At 44.4% G+C, this 21,837-nt stretch overlaps 1 protein-coding gene across 2 annotated transcripts in view; it reads left to right on the forward strand.

Annotated features, from left to right (window-relative positions):
• The first annotated feature begins 2,851 nt into the window (after window positions 1–2,851).
• LIN9 (lin-9 DREAM MuvB core complex component) overlaps window positions 2,852–21,837 on the forward strand; it is a 66,902-nt gene continuing 47,916 nt past the window's right edge. For both annotated transcript variants that reach the window (XM_055147047.1, XM_055147048.1), the window contains exons 1-4: window positions 2,852–3,182; window positions 13,541–13,573; window positions 16,586–16,680; window positions 18,341–18,445. In XM_055147047.1, coding sequence (XP_055003022.1) covers window positions 3,104–3,182; window positions 13,541–13,573; window positions 16,586–16,680; window positions 18,341–18,445 — 312 coding nt within the window. In that variant the 5' untranslated portion in view covers window positions 2,852–3,103. The remainder of the gene's footprint in view (window positions 3,183–13,540; window positions 13,574–16,585; window positions 16,681–18,340; window positions 18,446–21,837) is intronic.

A 21,837-nucleotide genomic window follows, 5' to 3' on the forward strand; every position in this document is an offset into this window, starting at 1 on the left:
ACAAGGTCATGAGTTTAAGCACAAGATAATGAGTTCAAAACCTAGGACTGCAAAGTGTGTGGAGGTGAACAGGACAGCCCCAGTATTTGTGATCCCTGGTAAGAACAGTACAGAAGATGACTCAATGGATGAGCTAGTGCCCAGGGCAAGCATGAGATCAATGCCCTGTGACCCATAGGCACAAAGGCTATCCTGGTGCCCCATGTTCTGGGTTTTGTGAGGGAGAAAGAAAAAGATCATAAAAAATACACCAATACACTATAGATTTGGTGCTAGAATACAGCTGCAGACTTCAAAGAAAACCCAGGGTTTTTGTCTAAAATGAGTTATCATGGATATCAAGGAAATAACAACTGGTAGTGCACATACATGCCTTGAGTTGTGTAAGGAGCTGAGTTTGATCTACAACACATTTCCTGCTACCTTCCCCCCCCCACCCACCAGAACTACCAGCTGTAGTAGTGCTGGGACAACAGTCCAAGTGGGTAGGGCACTTGACTTGCTCACAGTGTTTTTCATGTGGCCCGAAAAAAACAAAAAAATGCATAACTGCTATCCTTGTGTAAAAACCTTAAAATAAAATCTGATTTGCCTTTTTAGTCTAATATTCTGTGAATTTCATTCATTAATTTTTCTTCCCCCAGTACACTTATGTTTATTTCTATTACTTCAAGAGCTCACTTTTTTTTTTTTGCTTTTTGGATCACACCTGGCGATGCACAGGGGTTACTTCTGGCTTTACACTCAGGAATTAATCCTGGTGGTGCTCGGGGGACCATATGGGATGCTGGGAATCGAACCCAGGTCAGCCGTGTGCAAGGCAAACGCCCTACCCGTTTTGCTCCAGACCCAAGAGCTCACTTTTGGGGGCTGGAGTGATAGTACAATGGGTAGGGCGCTTGCTTTGCATGAAGCCAACCCAGGTTCAATTTTGGGCATCCCATAGGGTCTACAGCAAACAAAGTGACCTCTGAAAGCAGAGCCAGCAGTAATCCTGAACACCCCTAGATGTAGCCCCCAAACCAAATACATAAATAAATAACCCTATTATCTTAATTTTTTTTTTTTTTTTTTTTTTTTTTTTTTTTGCTTTTTGGGTCACACCTGGCGATGCACAAGGGTCACTCCTGGCTCTGCACTCAGGAATTACCCCTGGCGGTGCTCAGGGGACCATATGGGATGCTGGGAATCGAACCCGGGTCGGCCGCGTGCAAGGCAAACGCCCTACCCGCTGTGCTATCACTCCAGCCCCCTATTATCTTAATTTAATACATGAGAAATTGAGAAACAAAGAAATACATTCCCTAAGATCACAAAATTAGCAACCAGAATCCCATGCAGCCTTTGTTCCAGACCCAGCTCTGAACCTTGAGGATGACTCATGCGGACATCTCTCCTTTGCCTGCTCCACGTTTCTTCCTGACAGGCTTCCAGTACTCTCATCTTGGCACACTCCAATTCACTTTCCAATTTTCGTTCTGAAAACACAAATAGAAACATGCCGCCCCCATTGCATTGGTGCTCTAAGCCAGTCCAACTCCTTAGCCTGGATTGGCTTCTGTACGTTTCTGTCCTCATCAGGGTGTACCACCGTTTCAAAGGTGAGGAGCCATACCCTGCAAATGTAGGAGCCAGCTCTCTGCCATGCTGGGAGGTGCTGCAGTGCCCGGGGCGCGAGTCCCTGCTCCCAAGCTCTAGTCCATTGGGTCATCTTGGGTAGCTGACCCAAGGGGCATGGAGACGGCCTTATTTAGTTTTGGGCGTCACACCCAGCAATTCTTAGGCTACTCTCTACTTGAGGCTCAGGGGCTGCCTGGGCGTTTGGAGTACCTGAAGGTCACCAGGCTGGGTGACGGCAGAACCACGCAGTGCGGGGTACCAAATCCAAGGCCTCATACATGCCAGGCAAGTGCTCTACCCGTGAGCTACATCCCTAGCATTCTATTCCTGGAATTCATCCATGCTGTATTCTCATTGCGCAATCATCCCATCCTTCCCGCTCCTCTAAATTTCTGGAGAAGGGACTGTGCCGCTCACTAACATTTACACCAACTGCTGAAAAGCAATCATGGTTTTCATGGAGGCCGGCAGGCAGGAATAGTGGCCTCCTTCCCGAACCTTCTCTCAAGACGAAGTGACTTTCCACCTAGCGTCCTATCCGCCAACATTTTGGCGGAGCGCCTCCCCAGCTCGCGCGCCACCGTGGCCACACCGGCCACACCGTGGCCAGTGTCGGCACCCCGCGAAGCCTCCTCCGCCGGGTTCCCCGCCACCCCCGCGGCTCGCTACCACGGTCGAGCGTCTAACAGGCACGAAATGGTCAAGACCGGCAGGAACCGCGGAGCCCAACACGCTCCGGAGCTGCCGCCCTAAATAAACGGCGAACTTCGTGACCTCTCAAGGTCTCGCCGCCATTCGGGCGTCCGCGGCTCGGGAGGGGGACCCCGGGGGCCCCGAGTCCCGCGCCGACGCGCCAAGGGGGGGGCCCGCTGCGGCCGCAGCCCTCCCCCGTCTTCCGGAGAAGGGCGGGGACGGAGACGCCGGGAAACGTGGGTTCGGGGCACCGGGGAGCGGGGCGGGGGGAACGGCTTCCACCAGAGCCCCCGTCGCCCCGTAACGCGACCCCGAACGCAGGGCCTCGGTGCCCGCGCCGGGCGGTGCCGCCTCCGGCCCCCGCGCTCGGCCCGCCGCGGCCGCCCTCCCCGCTCCCCTCCCTCCCTCTCCCCGCTCGGAACAAACAGCCCGCAGTTCCCGCAGCTGCAGCGCGAGACGCCGAACGCGCGCTGGGAGCGAGCCCCGGAGGAGGCGGGCGGCGCGGGGCCGGGCGGGACTCGGGCGCCAGGCCCGGGCAGGGGCGGCGCGAGACAGACGGGCCGCTCGGCGCGGCCTCCCTCCGCCTCTGCCCGGCCCGGGGGCGGAGGCGGGGGGAGGGGGGGCTGCCGAAGTTTGGTCCCGCGGCGCCGAACCCCAGTCTCGGGCCGAGCGCGGGCGGCAGCCGGCCCGCCTCAGCCGGCCGCGGCGGGAGGAGCGCGGCGCCGCGTCGCGCCGCGGGCAGCGAGCTCCGCATTCGAACCTCCCTCGCAAAGACAGTCTCCGCCCCACAATGCACCGCGGCGGGCAGCCTTTGAAAAAGCGGCGCGGCTCGTTCAAGATGGCGGAGCTCGACCAGTTGCCTGACGAGAGTGAGTAGCACCTCCAAGCACCCCCCCCTCTTCCCGCCGGCCGCCTGCCCCCGGGCGGCCCTGGCCGGGGCGGCTCGCCCTCCCCTCCGCCGGGCCCGTGGGCCGACTGCCAGCTCCACGGTGGGTCTCCTAGCCCTCGCACCCGGGTGTTGCCGCCGCGTCGCCGCCTTTGTTATGGTGTCTGGTGTGTGGGGTTCTGGGGTGGTTTGAGCGCCAAGGCCGGAAGCCGGGAGCCCGGGGGCCCTACCCGGGCCGGGCGGAGGCGGTGGCGGCTCCCCGGGCCCGACTGCGGGGCCCGGGCCGCCGTGGAGGGGACAGCGGCGGCCGGCCGCGGGGGCTGCGCTCGCCGTCAGCAGCGCTCGCCGGGCGCCGAGGGACGCCCGCGGGGTTATGTAACTCGCCGGGTGGGGGGCCGCGCCGGGCTCGCCTGGGGCGGGGGCGCCCCTTCCTCGGGGCTCCCTGTGGCCCCGGCCGCCGATCCTGTCCTGTCACCGTCCCTGCCGCCGCTGGCACTTGCGGGCTTCCCTGGCCTCTCCTCCGCGGCGTGTCCACCTCTGAAGTGTTTCCGTGTCAAAGGGTTGGCCCCTTCCTTCCCCCGGGACCACAGGTGGCCGTGGCTCTTTCCAAGAGGGGGGACACCCCGCATTCAGATAGCCTCCCATCCCTCCGGGGTGGTGGGTGAGGACACGCACGCAGCCAGCCGCTGAGGCGCCCCTAGCACCTCTTCTTGCCATTTGCAGTGTCCTTCAAAGCATAGGAAGAGGCGAGGGTCTTAGCCCCCCAGCCCGGATCCGCCCCGGTGGGGCACTCCTGGAGAAGTCAGATAAGAGAGTTTTCCAAAGACGAAACCCCCAGGGTTCGGTCTCCCTGTAGACTTCACACTGGAGGCCTAGAGACTTAAGAAGTGAGGGCGGAATTTGGGTCTCCGAGTTGGATTCAGATGCACTTCGCGGGATCTCAAGTCCAGAGCAAAGCTCTTGTAGCGGTGGCAGAGTGGGTGCTCAAAATGTGCCCATTGCAGAGTTCCAGTGGAACTTTCTCGATGATACAGATGTTCTCTTTGTAGTGTCCAGGGGAGTAGCCACGATCCACAGGCCTGCTGGGGCCCTTCCTCACACTTGACTTGAGTGACAAGAGGGACTGAATTTAACACTTTACTTCAGGAGCATTGGGCAAGACACAACTCTAAATTGTGTATGAGTTTGTTTTTTCCCCTTGGGGACTTGCAAGGTGTGCTTGAAGGGGAACCTCCTAAGGCGATTTTGGGGGAAGATTCAGTGCAATGACATAGGAAGGTGCTGGGCCCTTCATTTACAGTATTATCCAGACCACCTTGACATGCTGGGGGGGTCACCTGGGTTACATACCCAGTGCTGCAGTGCTGGAGTTCGGAGGGAGGCCTTCCAGGACTACAGGTGGGAGCATGGGGTCAGACCCAAGTTGACTACATACATGCAGGCATGTGCCTTAACCCCCTGTACTATCTCCCACAGACCTGTATTTCTTGTTTGGGGATAGAGTTGATTGTGATTTAGGATGTTCCCACGTAAGGGTTGCCCTGCTAACCGCAAAGTGCTTGTCATCTGGAAACCCCTGAAAATCCTCTTCATAAACATGTTTTCTCCCCTCTTAGAAGACTCAGCTGCTAGAGCTCTTACTTTGGTCACTTTGAGTTTTTTTGTTCCATGAGAGGGGCTTTAAGCATCTTTTTTTCTAAATCTTCTTTGGAATATTTGCTCATTGTAATTAAACATTTACTGAAGGTATATTCCAGGTCTCTGTAGACTTGGCACTCACACTAGAGTTCAAATTCCAGCGACACTGTCAAACTATATAATAATCATTATATTACTCTGACATGTCCAGTACATGGTTTCTGTGGCTGGGATGGTGGGTGTAGTGCATGGTGTGTTATATGTCTTCTTTAACTAGACTGCAGTTTGTTGAAAGTGGGGATTGCCAAACTTAGTCACATAATATACCACAAGTCAGGTATGTATAAATACCTGCCTATATTGGTTTGAATGTAGGCGTATAAGACATTACTAGTGAAATTCGAGCAGTGTCTTGAAAAGGGAAGGTAATTTCAATTTGAAACTGAAAATTGCACTGTTTTTTGTGCAAGTTTTAGTCAAGGGTTGGGGGCTAGCTAATAAATTAGCCATTAAGCTGTCTAATAATATTAATAATAAAAGCTACCCTTTTTTTTTTCTTTTTCTTTTTGGGCCACTCCCAATAGTGCTCAGGGCTTACTCCTGATTCTGCACCCAGGGGTCACTCTTGGCAGGCTTGGGGGACCATATGGGGTGCTGGTGATCAAACCTGGGTCGAGTGCATGCAAGGTAAGCACATTATCCCATTCTTTAAGCCCCCAATCATTCTTTTAAGTCAGGAACCAGGTTGTGTAGGAAATAGTTTAAATGGGAAGTGTACATGCTTTATATGCGGGATATCTGGATTTGATGACTCCTAAGCATTCTCTGATGTGGCGAAGGGGGAGAGGGAGAGTGAAAAAGAAAAGCCACTGAAAGCATCTAAACAGGGTTGAATCTTAAAGGTATCTTAGGTTGAATCTGAGGTAGATCCTAAGGGATAGGGATATGGCTCAGTGGTAGTGCATTTGCCCTGCATGTGTGAGGCCCTGGGTTCAAATTCTGACACCATGTCATCCCCTGAACACCACTGGGAGTAATCCCAGGAGCACTAAGCAGGGGAATAACCCCCAAGCACCTCAAAACAAGCCTCTACATACTCCCAGATATTCCAAAGGGGCTACATATGAAAATTTACATAAATGGGGTAGGGGCTATGGGCCAAACCTATAGGGAAGGAGAGAAGGTCAGAAGGGGTCACAGTTGGAAAAAGATTAAAAAAATACTAAAGTAGAGCCTGTGAAGTCCAGGAGCATCTAAAAAGGATGTGATCTTAGTAAGAACTATCAAGTATAGGAGCTCAAAAGAAGATGTTAGCTGAAAAAGACTCTTTTCTCATATAAAATACAAATACCTCATTTGAAATGTGAATTAAATGTGAATATGATATACTATTACAGAGCATCTGGGTCATAGTAAGTTCTTAAGAAATGGTAGCTTTGGGGGGCTGGAGCGATAGCACAGCGGGTAGGGCGTTTGCCTTGCACGTGGCCGACCCGGGTTTGATTCCCAGCATCCCATATGGTCCCCTGAGCACTGCCAGAAGTAATTCCTGAGTGCAGAGCCAGGAGTGACCCCTGTGCATCGCCAGGTGTGACCCCCCCCAAAAAAAAAATGGTAGCTTTGTGGGCTTCCCTAGCACTGTAGATGATCCCCCAAAGCACTGTGAGGAATGAGCCTGAGTGTGACCCAGGAAAACTGGGGAAAAAAGAAAGAAAAGAATGGCTGGACTATATGGTTCAAATGAAACCTAGAACTTATCTTTGGTACTTCCCTATTTTTAGCTTCCTTTATGTAAGCCTTTCTAATTCTTACACCTTTGATCTTCTAATTGTCTCAGCTCTACCTACTTCTCCCATTAACCTAAACTGTCACCATCTCTGCTCAGTACTAATCACTTCAGCCTTGCATGAATTCACCACCCAACCCCACTCCCTTAGCCTACACAGCTAGTGATCCTTTCAAAATGTATTGTCATGCATGTATAGACAAAAGTTGGGATATGTTCTGAGAAGTGTATTGTTGTTAGGTGGTTTCATTTTCTGATAATGCCAGAGTGTAATTCTATAGACTTAACATGGCCTACTACATACTTAGGGGGTATGGTTTAGTTGATTGGGACCAGTCATGCTTTTAATACATCACTGACTAAAAAATTGTTAAGTGTCACATAACAATATAATATCCTGCTCCAATATAATTCAGTAGGTCGAGATCCCTTTTGTGGTGTGGCCACTTTGCTTTTTTTTTTCTTCTTTGCTTTGTATCACCCTTTCTCTTATTCTTTTCTGTTGAACTAAAGTGGACCTTTTAAAAATCTTTTATACTTAGCAGGGTCTTATTTTTTTATTTTTAATTATTTTTTTGGCCACACCAAGTGATGCTCAGGATTTACTCCTGGCCTTGTTTTCAGAGATCACTCCTGGCAGGATTCCGGGCACCATGTTGGGTGCTGGGGTATCTAACCAGGGTTGGCCATAGCGTAGGCAAGGCATGCCCTATCTGCTGTACTATTGCTCCAGCTCTACTTGGTAGGCTTTCTTTCTTGCAGGACCTTTGCATGTACTGTTTCCTTGACCTGGAATGCTTTACTTTCACCTCACTTCTAGTTCTATTTATTTATTTATTTATTTATTTATTTATTTATTTATTTATTTATTTTGCTTTTTGGGTCACACCCGGCAATGTACAGGGGTTACTCCTGGCTCTGCACTCAGGAATCACTCCTGGCGGTGCTCAGGGGACTATATGGGATGCTGGGAATCGAACCCAGGTCGGCCACGTGTAAGGCAAACACCCTACCCACTGTGCTATTGCTGCAGCCCCATATTCTTTAGATTTCATTTTAAGCTTCTTCAGAGAGCTATTTTCTGTCCTCCTTGACAAGGTTACGTCTGACTGAATCTTTATTCCACTGGGTACCTTCTAGGTAGCTTAATATATAAATGTATAAAATACCTTAAATGTATAAATGTGATTATTTATAATTACTTTGATTATGGACTGGAGCCATAACACAGCGGGTAGGGTATTTGCCTTGTACGTGGCTGACTTGGGTTCGATTCCTCCAACCCTTTCGGAGAGCCCGGCAAGCTACCGAGGATATCCTGCCCACATGGCAGAGCATGGCAAGCTACCCATGGCATATTCAGTATGCCAAAAACAGTAGCAACAAGTCTCACAGTGAAGACGTTACTGGTACCTGCTCGAGCAATCAATGAACAACAAGATGACAGTGCTACAGTGCAGTGCCACTTTGATTAGAAACCTATCAGAGATGATGCCATTTCTCTTTTTCTTCATGTTTGCATTCTAGTTCCATGCATAGCTCTTGACTTACTTCTCTGATCTTTTACTTTTTCTTTGTTTTTGTTTCTGACTCCTGGTTGTGCACTTAGGAATCATTCCTGGCGGGCTCGGGGGACCATATGGAATACTGGGAATCAAACCCAGGTCATCCAAGTGCAAGGCAAACGCCCTACCTGCATTACTATCACTCCAGTCCCATTTTCTGTGATTTTTTTCATACCGCTCTTCCCTTGCTATCTACTCCCTAGCAAAATGATCTTTTTCCTATTCCTTTAGTATTTTATATGTTCTGTCTCAGGTCTTTTTTACTTTCTATTTTCTGCCTGAATTCATTGTTTTGACCTGACCTGTCACTGACACGTCCTCTCCTCATAGAAGTCTTATCTAACTATCATATGTGAGGTAGCTCCTTTACACTGAGATCACCTTATTTATTTCTTTTATAGCAGCCACCAAAGTGTATTCTTTCATGTACTTGTTTAAAGAATCTCCTCCCATGAGTGTAAGCTCCCTCAGAGCAGAGACTGTCTTTTCCTTTGCATAAGCTCAGCTTTTTGAATAGTGCATTGTCAACATTTAGTCAAAACTTGGTAAATGACTTAAAGAGCATACCCAGTTACAGCAAGATGCTAGCAGTTAAATTCACCTACATGTAAAAACCCTTGTTGTGAACTCAGTTTTGTTTTGTTTTGTTTTGTTTGGGTGGAGGAGCCACACTCAGCAGCACTCAGTGATTACTCCTAGATTGGTGCTAAGGTTGCTCCTGGTGATGCTCTAGGGATCATGGGATGCTGGGGTTGATACTCAGTGCTCCAGCATGTAAAGAATGTGTGGCAGCCCTTTGAGCCTTTGGCCTTTACTAGTTTTTGATTGATCAAAGTAATACTAACAGTAAGTATCATATAAAAATTAGTCAGGTACTGTAGGCATTCTCTTGGCACTTTTAAACATATATTAGCTCATTTAATCTCCAGTTTGCAAATGAAAAAATTAGCTATACAGAGAGCACAGCAAGAAAACAGAACCAGAATTCAAATGTTCCTAGTCCCGGTTTGTGTTCTTAATTACTATGCACTCTTGTTTCTCAAAAAGAAATAGGTCAGAATTCTTAAAATATAGTTAGTTCCTGCCATCATGCATGGAGCAGGAATGGATATTCCTGGGCTCTTCCAGTGTCTTCCCAAATAGTACATTTCAGAGAGGATAATCTTAAGTACTTTATAAAATACTGTCTTCTTTGGGGTTGGAGTGATAGTATGGTGGTTAGGGCATTTGCCTTACACACAGTCGGATCTGGGTTCAATCCCATAGGGTCCTCTGAGCCCTGCCAGGAATGATCCCTGAGTGCAAAGCCAGGAGTAAGCTCTGAGCACTGCCACTTGTGGCCCTGAGATATTGCAGCCTTGGTAGAACGTATTTCTCCTGTGTCGGGGTTCTAGGTTCAATCCCTGGCACTACACACAATAAGTCTCTTCCAACTCCCCTTCTACATTTTCTATCCTTATTATCTTGCTCTGTTAACCAACCCCCTCAGCACTTTTCATCAATAGGGTATGCCTATTTGTCACTCCTCCCTAGGCTAAATTCCATGAGAGCAGCAGCAGGGACTTGGGCTGTTTTGCATGCTGTGGTATCTTCAGTTCCCAGAGGAGGGACTGGTGTGCAGTCAGCACTCTACATACTGAATGAATGATTGGTTACTATTTTTTCTCAAATGAACTGTGTTGGTTGCTACATGAACATAGCTCTGCCTATTACTGCTGCTTCCCAGTTTTGTTATACTGTTTGAGGCTTGATAAAAATCAGGACTTATTGGCATCTCTTCCCTACTTCTCTCGCCAGGACTTTATTGTCTTTAGTCATTAAATGTCAGTTTACCTATAGAAGTTGTTGAGAAACCAGATGTGACTTGTAATAGAACACTTGTCTTACACGTGTGAGACCCTGGAGTCAATTCTTGGCACCACCAATTAAAAAGTTAGGATCTGGGGAGATAGTGCGGGGGTCAGAGGCACAGGGTACCCACTTCAGTCTCTGGAACTGCTCCCTACCACTCCCACCACTCCCCAGCACTGCTGGGAGTATTTCTGGTGCATGGTATAAGCAACATGATATTGTTTGGCCCAGAAGTTGCTTCTGGTCAGGGTTCCTGGAGTTCTGCTTAGAACCTGTGAGGGTGCTTAATAACTATTCTCCATATCCAGGCAAGAGAGGAGGGTGAAAGCAAGTGTGTTTGATATTCTGTGAGCTTCATAGTACCTTGCAGAGAAGTCCGTTGAAGTGTAAGGTTCTGAGATGCATACAAATGTTTCATAGCCAAAACTTGGGTTGCTGTAAGGCTGGAGCAATAGTACAGTGAGTAGGGCGCTTGCCTTGCACTCAGTCAACCAGGGTTTGATCCCAGCATCACCCATATGGTCCTTTGAGCACCACCAGGAGTAATTCCGAGTGCAGTCAGGAGTAACCCCTGAGCATTGCTGGGTATAACAAAAAAACAAAAATTAAAAAAACCCTAAAAACAACAACTTTGGTTGCTTCTCATTTGAAGTTGTTCATTTATGTGAGTTATGTCATTGCTGCTTTTGTTCAGACAAGTAGAATTAATCTGTCTTCTGTTTTTTTTTTTTTCTTTTTGGGTCACACCCGGCGATGCACAGGGGTTACTCCTGGCTCTGCACTCAGGAATCACCCCTGGCGATGCTCAGGGGACCATATGGGATGCTGGGAATCGAACCCAGGTCGGCCGCGTGCAAGGCAAACGCCCTACCCGCTGTGCTATTCCTCCAGCCCCCTGTCTTCTGGTTTTTATACCTAGCTAATATTCTTTTTTTTAACTTTCTCCCCTGACAATAATGTTTTGTTTTGTTTTATTTTGTTTGGGGACACTCCCAGCTCAGCAATCAATCACTGGCGGTGCGCAGGGAACCACATATGCCAGAAATTGAATTCAGAGCCTCAAACATGTAAAGCAGTTGCTCTACCACTGAGTCACATCTCAACCTCTATTATTTGATTTTGTTTTGTATAATGATAAAATTAATCGACTCCTTTTTTGTTTGTTTATTTGGTTTTGGTTTTGGGAAAACTTCGCAATGCTCAGAGGTTACTCCTGGCTTTGTACTCCTATAAGTTGCTCGAGACCTTACCAGATGCCAGAAATTGAACTCAAGTTGGCCTCTAGATTGGCTCCTTTAGATACATTGACAAATTTTAAACATGCCTCAAAAATTTGTCTTTTATATGGGCTGTAAATATGACGTAGTGATAAAGCACACACTTGTATGCTGAGAACCTAGATTCAATCAATCTTTGGAACTGCAAAATTAAAATTTTTTTTTCAGCAAAAGTAAGTAAATTATCAGTTTTTCAAAGAATGTTGTAGAGTCCTTCAAATAGGGCAATTAAGATATGAGAAATAGCCCGTTCTTTTTTTGTCTTTTTGTTTTTGGGCCACACCCTGTAGTGCTGTGTTTGGGGGACCATATGGAATGCTAGGATCAAACCCAGGTTAACTGCTTGCAAGGCAAATGCCCTACCCTCTGTACTATCTCTGCAGCCCCGAGAAGGAGCTGATTTTAAAAATAGAACAAGTTTTATTTTATTTTTTCAGTTTTGGTCCATGTCTGACTTTACTCAGATCTTACTCCTGGCTCTGTGCTCTGGTAGTCCTCAGGACCAGATGGTGCCAGAGATTGAACTCTGGTTGGGTGCAAAGCAAGCACCTTACCCACTATATTCTCTTGCCAGCCCCTGAACTGTCTCTCTGGGCCACCAGCTTGGGTTTTTAAATATTACACATACCTGCATTCTAGACTTCCCAGGGACATTTTGTTGATCTCTGGCCCTTCCAAACAACCAAGGGATGTACTGCCTATAATAGTCTCTGCATTCTTTTACATTCTTCCAATTTTTGGTTCATCTTTCCTATTTTTCCTTTCTGTCTTTTTTCTTTCCTATGGCCTCACATAGAAGGCGTAAGTTCTACCACCAAGTATATTCCCAGCCCTATGATTTTCTCTTCTTCACTCATTATCACTTGTGTTTTCTTCTGTTTTTTTGTTTTGTTTTTTTTTTTTTTTTTGCTTTTTGGGTCACACCTGGCGATGCACAGGGGTTACTCCTGGCTCTGCACTCAGGAATCACCCCTGGCCGTGCTCAGGGGACCATATGGGATGCTGGGATTCGAACCCGGGTCGGCCGCGTGCAAGGCAAACGCCCTACCCGCTGTGCTATCGCTCCAGCCCCTTTTCTTCTGTTTTATTTTTGTTTGGGGCCCACACCTGGTGGTGCTCTGGGTTTACTCCTGACTCTCCGCTCAGGGATCACTCCTGGCAGGGCTCAAGGGACCATTTGGGGTGCCAGGATTCTGGGTCAGCCATGTGTAAGACAAGTGCCCTATCCACTGTGCTATCTCTCTAGTCTCTGTACTACCACTTTTTGTTTACTTTGGTTTGGGAGCCATACATGGCGGTGCTCAGGGGCTATTCCTGACCTTGTGCTCAGGAATGATCCCTGTTGGTGCTCAGGAGAGCATGTGTAGTGCAGAGGATTCCTGTTGTTGGAATACGAGCCAGGGGCCTTGAACCCTATATTACCTCTTCAGCCTCTCCCCTACCACTTCTGATCTTCGCCTCCATAAATGTAAGCGCCCTTTCTCTTTTCTTTTTCTGTCATAATTCTGTATGAGGATCAAAATTGCTTCTTCCCCTGTACTCTGCCTTACTTTTTACACATTTTTCTCTTGAGAGTGTCTCCGTTTCTTATAGCTTCAGCAAGACTCCCATCTATAGCTGTTTGTTTTATCTGTTTGTTCTAAACCTGTTCTGTTTTATCTGAGCTGTGGTCTGTAACTTGAATATACAATTCTAAATGCACAGCTCTTTTTTGCGGGGGGAGTGTTGGGGGAGATTGTGGTCATACCCATCAGTGCTCAGGGCTTACTCCTGGCTCTGTGCTCACGTATCATCCTGTTGGGGCTCAGGGACCTTATATAGTGCCAGGATTGAACTTGGGTCAGCCGCCTCAAAGGCATGCACCCTATCCACTTTACCATCTCTTTGGGCCTCTCTTTTTTTTTTTTTGTTTTTTTGTTTTGTTTTTACTTTTTGGGTTACACCCGGCGATGCACAGGGGTTAACTCCTGGCTCTGCACTCAGGAATAACTCCCTGCTTGGGGGACCGTGTGGGATGCTGGGAATTGAACCCAGGTCGGCTGTGTGCAAGGCAAACGCCCTACCCATTGTGCTATCACTCCAGCCCCCTCTCTGGCCTCTCAAGTATACATCTTACCATCATTACTCAGCACTGCTAAAGCTAATGAGTCATTTTCCCCTCCAAAGCCTCTTCTTTTTCTCTCACTCTGGTTACAGAATAATATTGGTTTGTTTTTAATTACAGGCTCTTCAGCAAAAGCCCTTGTCAGTTTAAAAGGTAAGAATCAGCATGATTCTTTAAGAATGATATAAATTTGGAATTTGATTCTTTGAGTTAATCTGGATATAGAGTTTTTCTATGATTCATTATAGCTTTTAAATACTGGTTTTCACTAATGATAGTTTTATAGTGCCAGGGATCCAATCTCAGGCCTCACTATCACTAAGCTGTATTCTCTTCCCATGAATTTAAACTCATGGTGTTATATGAGACTATGTTGTTGTTAATTTAGAAACTATTAGGAATTTTCTTTTCCTAGAATTAAAAATAAAGGAACTTTATAACTGAACACTGCAGATTTGCTAAACTGTATTTAGAGATACTTGTTTTCCTAACAGTAGTTTCTTGAAATTAAAAAAATGGCAGGACCAGAGATGTAGCTCAGTAGTAGAGTGCTTGCTTCCATGTGTAAAACCCTGCACTTGTAAATAAAAACAAAACCCCTGAAAAAGAATAGTAGTACTGTTCCTTTTCTGAACGGGGTGGGGGGGGGGAAGTTAGACATAATCCTTGGTCTTGCTTCTTCTCTCTCCTTGTAAGTATATTCAATATGTCACTGTCATCCTGTTGCTCATCGATTTGTTGGAGCGAGCACCAGTAACGTCTCACATTGAGAGACTTATTGTTACTGTTTTTGGCATATCCAATACGCACGGGTAGCTTGCCAGGCTCTGCCGCACGGGCTCGATACTCTCGGTAGCTTGCCAGGCTCTCCGAGAGGGGCAGAGGAATCGAACTCGGGTCAGCCGCGTGAAAGGCGAACGCCCAACCGCTGTGCTATCGCTCCAGCCCCACATTCAATATAGTTTATTAAAATATTTTACCTCTTGAACAAAATTTTATTGGGTACATCAGTTTGGAATCAAACTTGATACTCTCAAAGTTTCTTTAGTAGTTTTAGTTTTTATTTTGTTTTGTATTTGTATATGTATTTGGCAGGTGTGGTATTTGGGCCATATCCTGTACTTGGGAGACCATTTGTGCCAATATCAAACTGGGATTGGCCACATACAAGGAAAGTGCCTTAATTCCTGTACTCACTCTCTAGCCCTGTGGCTTCCTTTCCCCACCCTGCCCCCCAAATTTATTTTGTATTGGATAACAGTGAGATACACAGTTACAAAGTTGTTCATGGTTGGGTTTCAGTCATACATTGTTCCAACATCCATCCCTTTACCAATGTACATTTCCTACCACCTGTGTCCCCAGTTTCCCTCCTGCCACCCCAGCTCCCCTCCCCATTCCAGTTTTAAAGCTACAGTTTGTGCTTTGGCTAGGTGGTTTAGCAGATTGTCTTTTCTGACTTTGAGGACACTTACCTTCTAGAATTGCCTTAATTATTTTCTTGTCATAATCAACTGCATCTCACCTCTTTTGCTTTTATACTTTTTAATCTATACTTTAGAAGTTTTCCATTGTTCTTTTTCTCAATATAAAAACAGTTTCTTTTTTAAAAAATTCTATGTATATACATCTGATATAATTTATTATTCTTATAGGATAAAGTAGAAAATGCTGATGAGCAACTAGACAAATAAAAGTAATTATCTTGTATATATTATTAGTTTCTTATATCTTTGTATAAATTTCTTTTTATAAAAATGAAACTTCATTATTTTCATAACAAACCTAATCAATTATTTGATTTGATTATATTTAGTTGCATGCATCTCTGAAGACATTTCTTTTAATGAAGGAAATAACACCATATATTTCAGTTTTAGATATCAAGGTTTTCAAATGTAGAAGCAGAGGCGCTAAAATTGCGAGATAGGGGTTGGAGCAGTAATAAAGCGGGTTAGGGCGTTTGCCTTGAACGTGGCTGACCCAGGTTCAATTCCTGGCACTTCTTATGGTTCCCCAAGCCTGTCAGGAGTGATTGGTGAGCACAGATCCAGGAAAAAGCTCTGGGCACCACTGGGTACGGCCCCCCCCCCCCAAAAAAAAAAAAAACGCTATAGGGGCTGGAGGATAGTACAGCAGGTAGGGCCTTTGCCTTGTTCTTCGCCAACGTGGGTTCAATCCCCTGCACCCTATATGGTTCTCTGAGCCTGCCAGGAGTGATCCCTGAGCACAGAGCCAGAAGTAAGCCCTGAGCACTGCTGGGTATGTCCCAGAAGAAAAATTTTATTTGGCTTTTTGGGTCACACCTGGAGATGCTCAGGGGTTACTCCTGGCTCTGCATTCAGGAGTTACTCCTGGCAGTGCTCAGGGGATCATATGGGATGCAGGGATCAAACCTGGATAGGCCATGTACAGGTACCCTCCCAGCTGTACTTTGGCTCCAGCCCCCAAACAGAAAAATTTTTTAAATAAATAAATTGCATTGTAAATTAAGTCTATGAGATTTTTCCTCCACTGTCTTGCTTTTAGTCAGATTGTGTTTATGAGATCGTTCTTGGGAAATTATAAAATAGAGGAATTTTTTTAAAGGAATTAAAAAATTTAATATAGAAATTTTTTCTTATATTTTTTATTTACGCATTTGGCTTTTGGGCCACATTTGGCAGTGCTCAGAGCTTATACCTGGCTCTGCACTCAGGGATCACTCCTGGTGGGACCAGGGACCATATGTGGTACTGGGGATCAGATTTGGTTTTGCAGGCACAAGGCAAGTGCCCTATCTGCTATGCTATCACTCTGGCCCTAATATAAAAATTTAATACTTTTCAAGATGTTTTGCCTTATATATAGATAGAGATTTACGTATACTGAAAATATTTTGGTTTGTTTCTGGGCCACACCTGACTATGCTTAGGACTTAATGGTGGTTTTTTGCTCAGGAATCACTCCTGGCTGGCTCAGGATAACATATGGAGTGCCCAGAGTTGAATCTGGATTGACTGCATGCACTGTAACTTTTCTCCAGCACAGAAAATATTTTTGTCTGTAATAACTAAGATCATTAGTGTATGTTTCCATATTTTAAATATATTGCTGTTAAGAAAATGCTCATAGTATGAAATTCCTTAAACTAATTTAAATCTCATTAATAATTATTTATTACAGAGGGAAGCTTATCTAACACATGGAATGAAAAGTACAGTTCTTTACAGAAAACACCTGTTTGGAAAGGCAGAAACACAGGCTCTAATGTAGAAATGGTAAGAAATTAATTTTTCTTATAACTAGACTGATAATAAATTTTCTACATTGTCATATACATACTCTCATAGCACAGTAAAAATTTTCAAAGGTTTTCTGTAACTCCAAACTTTGGAGCCTTTTTGTTTTTGATTAGTATTTTGTCATTTAGATAATTGTTTATGATCTATAATATCTTGTAATTAAAAGTATTTGTTAGTAGTTGTAATTTCCTTAAATCACTGTATCACTGTCATCCTGTTGTTCATCGATTTACTTGAGTGGGCACCAGTAATGTCTCTATACCTCCCATCCCTGAGATTTTAACAACCTCTTCTTAGTCGTCTTTCCCAACGATTGAAGGCTTTTTCAGGGTCAGGGAAATGAGACCTATTGTTATGCCAAAAATTTCCTTAAATAAGAAAAACAAAAAACCTACAGTAACCTGAAATTCTTGTATTGGAATGCAAAAAATTTTAGTGACTGATTCCTACAAAAAGATATATACATGAGTGAAAAGATATTAAAATCTTCTATAGGTCAAGGGTAAGTGATGAGAGGCATGAATTGGTATGATCAACAATTTGGGGGGGAGCCACACTCTCCTGTTCAGCCAGGTTCGGGATGTTTTAGGAATCCATCATGAAACAAGTCTGGCGCTGCCGTGGACAGCATAGTCACAATAGCTTGGGCAGCTGGTCAAATAATATGCCGGATTTCTCACACACTATCAATTTAATCACCATCATTCTTTTACTCTTTGCCTTTGGTGGGAGAGCAGGGTAGAAGGGACTTCCTTTAAGGTTAAGCAGTATTGAGATTCAGTAGATTTAATTTCAATGGTCTTTAGCCCTGACCTAACTAGATGCAGACATATTTTACTAACCCTGCACCTTCCTTCCTTCCAACTAGGCATGAAGTTCATCTTAAATGGTAGGTTTAAATGGAAGGATTTAACAAATTAGGGTGGTATTGTGTTGTAATTTATATTCTTTGCTAGGCCTCTGGATCCTTCAGGGAACTAAATTTTTATTAACTAAATTAATTAATAGAGTTGCTTCAGTGTATGATTTTTGGATTTTATAAAAATTCTAGTTCTGTAGTTATTTATCAGTTATCTACTTTAAGTATTTGATATTTTAATTTATATATTGATATTCAGTTAATCATTTTTTGATAGCAGATCAAGGATAACATTTACATTTAGATTTATTCTCAAGTGACCTAGTAACTTTGTTCCAGTCTAGCCCTATGGACATCTCATGTGTTACACCCAACTAGTATTAATCCAAGCACCATCATAAGAACTGGAATTTCCAGAATTTATTTTCCATTTAAGATTTCACAATTTAGTAAGGCTTTACCACTTAAAGGTGCCTGTATAACAAGGAAGCTTGGGTTCTAGTTTTAATCATCAGCTAGATGTTTCATTTAAAAATGAAAGCAGATTACATGAATATGTCTTACTACTTTTCAGATCAAAGAGTTTTTTATATTTGTGTGCTTGGTACCACCTATTATTTTTCTCTTTGTACTGCAGAGAATCCAGATTTATTTTGCCATATTTTCATTTACAGGATGTGTTTTGGGACAAATATGAGATGTGTTCAATCTTTTTTTGTTGTTTTTGTTTTTGGGGGGATGTGTTCAATCTTTTGATTAAATAAAATTTTGTTATAGCCTTTCAGAAATTCAAAACGAAGTAGACTATTTTCAGATGAAGATGACAGACAAATAAATACACGATCACCTAAAAGAAACCAAAGGGTTGCAATGGTCCCACAGGTATGTGTGTGCTAAAATTTTGTTCATTTCATGTGGAAAGATTAGAGTTTGCAATTATTATTATATACATTTGGATAGCAAGTTTCTTTTCTTTCTTTTTTTTTTTTCTTTATGGGTCACACCTGGCAATGCTCAGGATTTACTCCTGGCTCTGCACTCCGGAATCACTCCTGGCAGTGCTTGGGGGACCATATGAGATGAAAGAGATTGAACCTGGGTCAGCTGTGTGCAAGGAAAATGCTCTACCAGCTGTACTACCACTCGGTCCCCAAGTTCTTTTCTTATTTGAGGGGAGGGCTCCACTTGGTGGTGCTAAGGGATCATGCTTGATGGTGGTTGATGGACTCTGTGCAGTGCCACAATTTGCATTGTATTGTCATCGTAGCCATATGCTAAATAAGAATTGGTGTTTTTTTGTTTGTTTGGGGGCTACACTCGGCAATGCTCAGGAGTACTCCTGGTTCTCACTCAGGAATTACCCCTAGTGATGTTTGGGGACCATATGGGGTGTCAGGGATCAAACCCAGAGATGCTCAACTCTGGCAGCCTTGTGACCAAGGTACTGAAACCCATACCACTTGAGTATTCCCGGGTCTGGAGTACTGAGTTAAAGAAAAGAACTTGCAGGCCAGAGAGAGTATAGAGGTTAAAATACTTACGTATGGGGCCTGAGCAATAGTTCAGTGGATTGCACGTGGCCTACCCGGTTTCGATTCCTGGCATCCCATATTGGTGGAGGACTCTGTAGAGATTAGTTGTAAAGCAGTGGGGTTGGGCCATTGGCATGGTGGCTGTGGAGTGTGGATGCCCCCTTCCTCTTTCTTGTTACTGCTGTTGTTGATAACTGGGGTATCACCAAATTGTTAATTTGAGGTGGCACTGGGAATCCTAAACAGCAGTGCCACTGGGATGACTGTTGGCGAGTGGGATGGTGAGGTCAAACTTGCCAAATCCCACCAGTAGTGAATGAGGGTTCTTTTTTTTCAACACCTCGCTTCCAGCACTAGTTATTTGTAGACTTAACTGATAGGGTAAAGATTCCAAATTTATTGGCCTACCCCCTTTTCAGAATAAAAGAAACTCAATTCCCCTCCTGGAAATTTACCTTCATGTCATCTGTGACTGGAGATAGTTTAACGTGTTTTCCAATTTGAATATGTTATTTTTCTCTTTCTTCCCTAATCAGTGTTGTTAACACTGCCAATATGTTGAATTATAATGGTGGACATCCTTACCTTGTGCTTAATCTTAAAGGAAACAATAGAATGATCTTCAATAGCTGTTTATAGGTGTATGTATTTTTTTGTTTTATATTTTTGGTTTTAGGGTCACATTCAATGATGCTCAAGGGTTACTCCTAACTCTGCACTCGGGTGTCACTCCTGGCGGACTCGGGGTACCATATGGGATGCCAGGGATCAAACCCAGGTCAGCCACATGCAAGGCAAGAGCCCTATGTGCAATACTGTCTCTCCAGCCCCTAACCATTTATATTTAGGTTAAATCACCAGTAATCTATTGAAAATTTTGGTCACTTACTCAGCCAAAAGAAAAATGATGCTTTTTTGATAATAATATTTTGCATATCTTTGTTATTAGGCAACTCCCAGCACATGCAAAATACTTTATATTAAAAAGCTAATTTCCAGGACTGGAGAATAGTGCAGCATGTAATGCATTTGCCTTGCACAAGGCTGACTCAGGTTCAATCCCTCACACCTCATATAGTTCCCCAGCTACAACCAGGGATAATCTTTGAGTAATGCTGGGTTTGTCCCCAAAACAAAAAGGGCGGTTTCCGAGGTCAGAGATGTGACTCGTATAGTAGAGAACATGCCTTGTGTTGCATGATACCCAAATACTACATGGCCAGATGTGCCTCTTGTGGTCCTGAAGAACTGCCAGGCCTGCACATTACCAGGTGTGACCGGTCAAGCACTTGATAGGAATTTTTTTCCTTTTATGACTGTCTTTAGAGTCACATCCACAGCCCCAGTCTCATTTTGGTGTTGATTTGAACTTCCCTGATTATTAGTGATGTTGAATACCTTTGTGTACATGTTAGCCATATACATATTTGTATATTTTAGATATTAACACCTTATTGAGATGCTTTGCAACTATTTTGATTTTGCAACTAATATGATTTGCAGCTATTTTTTCCCATTCAGTTGGCCTTTTCATATGTAGATGATTTTCTTTGCACTGCAAAAGCTTTTTAGTTTTGTCGTAGTCTCACTTGTTTAATTTTTGCCTTTGTTGTTGCCTTTGGTTTTAGTGTTGTAATCAAAAATTCATCTCTTAAGATCTGGGTTAGGGAGTTTATTGTTTATATTTTCTTCCAAGAGTTTTATGGTAATAAAACATAGGTTTTATTTTCACCAGGTTTTAAATCTATTTGGTATATATTTTTTCTCATGTAAAATAGTCCAGTTTCATTCTCTTGCGTGTCATTGCCTGGTTTTCCCAGTATTATTTATTGATAAGATTGTGGTTTTTCTGTTATTTTGTTTTGACTACTTTGTCATAAATTCATTGGCTACATATAGGCTTGTTAGATAGTTTGAAGTCAGAAAGTATGATGTCCCTGGCTACATTTTTTCTTTCTCAAAATTGCTTAGACCATTAGGAATCTTTTGTGGTTCTTTGAAATTTGATGAGGGCTGAAGAGATAGTTTAACAAGTAGGGCACTCGCCTTGCAGGCAGCTGACCCAAATTCAATCCCTGACACTCCTGAGCCCTGCCAGGAGAGATCTGAGTGCAGAGCCAGAAGCTAGCCCCCCCCTTTTTTTTAGTGAGACAAGATAATTTTTATTTAATAAACTTTTCTTACGAAGGTGTGAGAGGAGAGGAAGAGAAGCACATGTTCAAGAGAGAACATTGGCTTCTGCAGTGTAGAAATAAGCAAGCATAGATACAAGCAAACAAGATAGGTGTTCAGGGATAACACGGGCTTGAAGATTCCAGCAATCTGCCTCTGAACTCTAAATTTTATTCCATTTCTACTCTTTGTTTTATTACCTGAGTATAGGAAGGCCATGGATTTCTGTGTGTTGATTTTGTAGCTTGCCCCACTATATTGTATAAGTCTGTTATTCCTACTATGTTGTATGTCTATTATTCCTAGGAACTTTTTTGTAGTCCTTTGTTTTAGCTCACACCTGGCTCTGCACTCAGGAATCACTCCAGGGAGTGCCCAGGGGGCCATATAGTATTCCAGAGATATAGTTCAGATAGTACCTTATCTGCTATACCATCCCTTGGCCCCTTTGTGGTGTCTGAAGGGTCTAAGAATAATATATCATTCTGTAGGTAGTGAGAGTATGACTTTTTTTAATGTTATCTCACTTGACTGCTATTGAATAATAGTGGTGAGAGTGGGCAACCTTGT

Source organism: Sorex araneus, chromosome 9 (genome assembly GCF_027595985.1).
Source record: "Sorex araneus isolate mSorAra2 chromosome 9, mSorAra2.pri, whole genome shotgun sequence".
Classification (NCBI taxonomy): Eukaryota; Metazoa; Chordata; class Mammalia; order Eulipotyphla; family Soricidae; genus Sorex; species Sorex araneus.